The sequence below is a fragment of the Homarus americanus genome, unplaced genomic scaffold (assembly GCF_018991925.1).
Source record: "Homarus americanus isolate GMGI-L3 unplaced genomic scaffold, GMGI_Hamer_2.0 scaffold21314, whole genome shotgun sequence".
Classification (NCBI taxonomy): domain Eukaryota; kingdom Metazoa; phylum Arthropoda; class Malacostraca; order Decapoda; family Nephropidae; genus Homarus; species Homarus americanus.
In genome coordinates, this window is record NW_024720811.1 from 3028360 (window position 1) to 3034359 (window position 6000).

The following is a 6000-nucleotide window of genomic DNA, read 5'->3' on the forward strand; positions in this document are numbered from 1 at the left end:
GACCTACCACGTCAGTTACACCCTCCTGGCTACACCGTTGGCTGGCGGTATCCATTGTTCCGCAGAATGACTCAACCAGACCACCGCCACCACTACAAAAACCTTGCATTACCTGGACCCAGCACATACTAAGCCCAAGAAGATCTGACGTTCAACAAAGCTACAGAGAAATTAAATAAGATCATACCAAGAGTTGGAGAAAAGGAACAAGACAGGTTGATCTGGAGTGCGCCAGCGTAATTAACAAATCAACTTCAGGACAATTACGAAGGATGCAGCAAGATAAGGGGCGCATGAACATCACAAGAGATCTTACGGAATAGCTATGATCCAAGTATTGCTACAATCAGGTGCTTCTCCAAGCGGAAAAATGCTTGTGAGCTACCCAGTTGGGTCGAAGCGACTGGCGAACATGGCGTGAACCGCGCTCGGATTAAAATGTAGTAGCGCATTGAACTGTATGCTGCAGTGTCCGTGGAGTAAATTGCAAACCCAAACCTTTAATGCTTCTCTGGTGGTTGCAGAAGATTTAGAACGATCACCAATATTAACGTGGTGGTGAAAGCTGGTGCTGACCGTGTTAGCATTCCCTCCGTTTTGCGTGAGATTATGGAGGACCGGCTGGCGACCAGGTGTTTAACATGGGCGAATCTGGTCTTTTTGGGCTTCACAGCTTCAAAGATAGCCGTTGTGAAGAATGCCAGCAAGTGTCTGGGCCGGAAAGATGCAGAAGAGGTAACATCACCATCCTGTTTACCACCAGCGCCGGTGCCTGTAGCTCAATTATCGTTGTTACACAACCTGCGTCATGCACTTGCGCCTACAAGAGCATGGTCATATGACCAAGCTAAATGTCCGCAGCTGACCGCACATAAAGGCGTGGATGTTCTCTGCTCTGTCCCTCCTGGTTTGATGACTGTTTTAGGTTCGGCGATGAAGAAATTCTGTGAGCAACAGAATGTTCATTTAGATTTTGTTAGCAACGACCGCGCTTTCGGACACTCGCCCCTACTGTTGGATCGTCAACCCAGCGTAAAGTGGTCTTCCTTTGCCTCCCAGCACTACGTCATTAATCCAGCCCCTGGACCAAAATTGATCTGTAATGTAGCCATTCTCTGCAGAAGTTTAGCTCCCTCGAGCGACTACGCAACACCAAGGCCCTGCTGGGTAACACCACCGATAGCAAGTGAACGGCGGTGGCGATTGACGAAACAAGAAGTACTTATTGAAACATTTTTGGGAAAAATTCAGCGATCAAAGCGTGGACTTCAGCAATTTGCGGAGCGCCGTCAGCTGTCTTAACAACAGCGGTTAGTCATATGGAGATATGTGTTACCAAATTCCCAGGTGGGAGGCAAGTCAATCTGTTCAGACTGTTGCAGTAGCAGTGGGCCTTGCCAGAGAAGCTGCGCAGTGTTACAGCTGCAGGCTTCTTCCAGACCACCAATGACGACATCCTGGAGGTGATAAGGGATCCTGATGTTACTGCCGACGAGATGCAAGATGATGATGACGTCAGTGAAGAGGCAGGTGGTGCGTCATCCCAAGAAGAACGCAAGTTATCCCATAGTAATGTAAGGAGTGCCATCGAGTGTATTGAGAAAGTCAAGCTCCTCCTTTCCGACGACCCTGACGATAACCTGTATGAAATCTTCACTACCCAGCTGTTGCAGACTATGGAGCCCTACATCAAGGTGTATCACGACAACATCAACACCAGCCGTCAGCAAAGCATAACTGAGTTCTTCGCCCGCAACCCACCACAGCCAGCCCAAGCCAGTGATAGTGACAGAGACAGAGACAGTGATGATGACTTTGAGGGATTTGTCAGGGAGGCACTAGTAAGTGTGGATGACAGTGATGAAGACTCACCTGAGGGCCAGTAGCCTCCCCTCTGCCTCGGAACCAGCCTCCATTCCCGTACGCCGACCCATCTCTTCTATTAACGTAAGTGTTAACCCTAACCTTGTTTTTTTCTAACCTAACCTACAGTATATTATTCTCTTATTGATTGTTCCCTTCTATATTATGTGTGTGTGAATACCATCATAAAGTTAAGCTGTTATTTTTACTAAAACGTACGTATTGTGTTGGGAAAAAGTGGAGTTTGGGGGTCAGCCCGGTCTCTATTTCAATTAATCCCATATGTTATGTTGTTCACTTAACGCGTTTCTTACTTTATGCGGGCCCCCATGGGTTCAATTGACCGAGTAAAGTGAGGGTTCACTGTAGTCCAGGATGCGACGCCTAGCTTATACCTAGGTATGTTAATGCCTAGCAATAACTCGCCAGACCAACATAGAGGCAATTAAAACATCTAATACAGGCTGTACCTCTCCAGTCTGGCATTCTGTGGTCCGGAAACTCCCGTGGTCCGGAACGATTTTAGTTTGCCCAATAGGCAGATAGGCAGCTTTTTTTCTTTTTTTTTTTACTTATCTGAATTATTATTATTATTACAGGAGTATTACAGTTTCGCCCCTCAGGCTCCAATGTGGGTCAGTGACCTGTGCCCGGGTGGGCTAATCCCCGTAAAAAATAAACAACAACAAAGCCGCGGGAAATTAAGGTTTGTTTACATCCGGCAGTTCGGCTCTCTCTCTCTGTTTGTCTATACAGTACAGAGTACAACATTTAACCCTTCAATATATATGAACATTAAGTAAGTGTTGCTTTCATTTTCTTATGTAGAGTAATAACGATATGTTTTTATATGTGCTCACTTACATACGCGCAGTCTCACTTTTTTTCTTCAACATTAATGGTTAGCTACTTATATTGTTCCATTTATTAACATTAATTAACATTACTTCAAACAACCATATTAATTTTTACATTAATTTTACTACAGCTACAACCAGGGTCTTATTTCTTCAGTTTTATATGTAGAATCAATCAGTCACTGGTTTTGTAAACATTAACGAAAACAATGCCGGCAGTTGTCTCGTCTTTTCGTGTGTTTTAATATTCCACGAATTATTAATGAATTGTATTGTTCATTTTGCACACACAAACATTAATTCAACAAAAAAAGACAGAAACATTAATTGAAACATATATGAACAGTAAATAAATGTTGCTTTCATATTCTTATGTAGAGTAATGACGATATGTTTTTACATGTGCTCACTTACGTACGTGCAGTCTCACTTTTTTTCTTTAACATTAATGGTTTGCTACTTTTATTGTTCTATTTATTAACAGTAAATAACATTACTTAAAACAACCATATTAATTTTTTACATTAATTTTACTACAGCTACAACCAGGGTCTTATTTTCTTGTTTTATATGTAGAACCACTCGGTCACTAGTTTTGTAATCAACGAAAACAATGCTGTCTCATTTCCTCGTGTGTTTGAATATTCTATGTATTATTAATGAATTGTATTGCTCATTGCACACATAAACATTAATTCAATAAAAAACACATTCAGTAATAAACAATAATGAATCTTTTGTACATAAGAGAAATGACGCTGTTTACACGATTGTGCACGTCGTCTGAACGTTGGCGGGCCGTTCAAACCCGTCGAAATTCAGGTTTCCGCTGTCAAAATTTTAAATTATGTAGTGTTTTTTGTGTGTCCAAATAAAAAACATCGAATTAACAACTCGTGAAATTTGAGAAGCTACTGTACGACATTTAACCCTTCAATATGTCTTCAAAGAGACCACGAAGCAGTGAAAGTGGTGCTAACGTAAGTGCAAGTCACTATCTGTCCAGGAAAAGGGTGAATTTCCATGGTCCGGAAATTTCCATGGTCCGGCACCGGTCAGGTTCCGAGGTTGCTGGACTAGAGAGGTACAACCTGTACTGTAATTACTTAATAAGTATTATTAGGAGGACACATCGCTACCTGGCATTTAATTGCAATTCTCAAAACCCCCTCCTGCACCCTCCATCACACGCATTGCTACCTTCATCTTCTTGCCTGGCGAAACTGAAATTACGAGTTGTAAAATAACCATAACATAATTCCTACCTCAGCCTGGTAGGGAGAGTGCTAGGGGGATGTAACCGCCCCCAGCTGACTCCTGGGGCCGCGTGATTTGATTTTTTTGCCGGAACCCAAATTTGTATAAGTGGGGAAAGCTTTAGTAACACGAAATAGTGGTGTCAATTTATGAAATTTGTATAATAAGATTTTCATATCACCACTTATGCCATTTGAACCTGTCCATCTTGCTTCACTTTTTCCCAGAATTTCTCACTGCAGTCTTTTCATTTCCTTACAAACATTTACATACTTACCAGCCTCATGTAATATCCTCACATTCCATGTTCCTATTTTGATTTTATTTGTCCATGGATAGTTTGCAAATGTGCATTTTCTAGACTTTCCTTCCCCTCTTGTGTGTCTGTATTATCAAGGGTTTCCTGTTATTCTCTTAATACTACAGTACCTCCATTTTAATCCTCATCATAAATTCTTGTTCTACTTCATACATCTTCTTTTTCTCTGACTTCTTGTGTGTTCAAGTTCACCCTAAGGTATTTTAAGGTTTGCATTGGTTGTGGATGTTGTAATATCATTATGGGTCACAGAATGTTAAAAGCACGCTCTATATTGGGACTGACTCTCGTTAGTAGTTCAAATGGTTCTTTGAGAGAGTTTTATTAAAGATTGTATAATGGATCACGATTTTCTTTTCTTTATATTAAAATCAATGGCATCACATACTGCTTATCAATGTGTAATTCTCTTTTGTCAGTCATTTCCTGAGTACACCGTCAATCTCTAATGTAAAATATTTACCATTTATTTTCAGCCTTGGCCTCGTAAACTTAAAAAGGTCAGACCACCTAGTGATTCGAAACCAAGATAATTCACTGATGATTCCTCCTAATATATCTACAACAGTAATTGCACCTTGGCCCTACTGTAGAGGCCAGCAGGCAAGCAGTCATACAGACCACTTAACCAGACTTATAAGGGATATCCAAAATAAAAAACGAACATGTAAGTGTATTTTGTTCTTTAATTACATGTACAGTACTGTAGTGTTTTTGAAGTTAGAATATGTAGTACTGTATTCGCTTTTAGGGATTAATTTGATATATACTTTTATGTATGGAACTATTATGATATAGTTTGGAAAAGAACAAGGAAAATTAAACTGTGATCAGTTCATATTGATTGAAAATTAGCATTAGTAGAATTTATAACCATATGTCTTACGGTAATCAAGCAATTCTGTATAGCCAGACAATTCTTAAGGGGTGAAGCCCCAGGACCCAGGTCCCAATTTCCTGACTGGAATCTTGAAATGAAGTACAGGTACAGTATATTAAAAATGGATGGGACTTAACTGAAACCCATGATGAAGAATTTGGGTAAAGTTCCCCATTCAGACTCGAACTTCAAAGCTTTATTATCACTTTACCCAAATTCTTCATAATGAGATTCGGAACATAACGCTGGGGGGAGGGGGGGGACATGACTATTTGCTTTGAATGTACATAGTTACACAGTACAATACTTAGATCATTTAGTGCCACGTCCTTCCTTTTTCTTCGTTGACTTTCATTCTAAAATTGTTCTAGGTAGGGTTAGTGAATACTGTAATTGAGGGATTGATCAAAATGTCTTAGTATATAACCAAGGCTAAATAAAGTGACACAGTTCCCTCCCTCCTTCAAACCTTTATCACAGGTATTGGCAGGAAATGAGGTGATAATAGTATGTATCCCAATATAAGACTGCGGCTGAGTTTGATGGGTCAATTACCGGTATCCCCCAATTTTCAGGAGTCACATTTTGACTCCTCATTTTCTTTATACAAAAGCAACCATTGACTTTAACAAATGATAAACACATTTTGACACCCATTTTTCTTGAAAGAATGTGAACTTTTAGCGGTCATAATATCAAAAGATGTGCAGAGACACATTTATATTCTCCTGTGCTGCGTTCATCGTTTTCAATGTACAGTTGAGTCTGGATTTACGCCGTTTTTGTTTATGCGTTTGGTCATTTACGCGGCACCTTACCAGAAG

General features: G+C 40.5%; 1 protein-coding gene across 1 annotated transcript in view; it reads left to right on the forward strand.

The window, feature by feature from the left end:
• Positions 1-5109, forward strand: part of LOC121861233 (voltage-dependent calcium channel subunit alpha-2/delta-2-like) — a 204252-nt gene extending 199143 nt beyond the window's left edge. Inside the window, exon 18 of the mRNA XM_042358883.1 lies at positions 4773-5109. Coding sequence (XP_042214817.1) covers positions 4773-5094 — 322 coding nt within the window. The 3' untranslated portion in view covers positions 5095-5109. The remainder of the gene's footprint in view (positions 1-4772) is intronic.
• Positions 5110-6000: the final 891 nt, after the last annotated feature.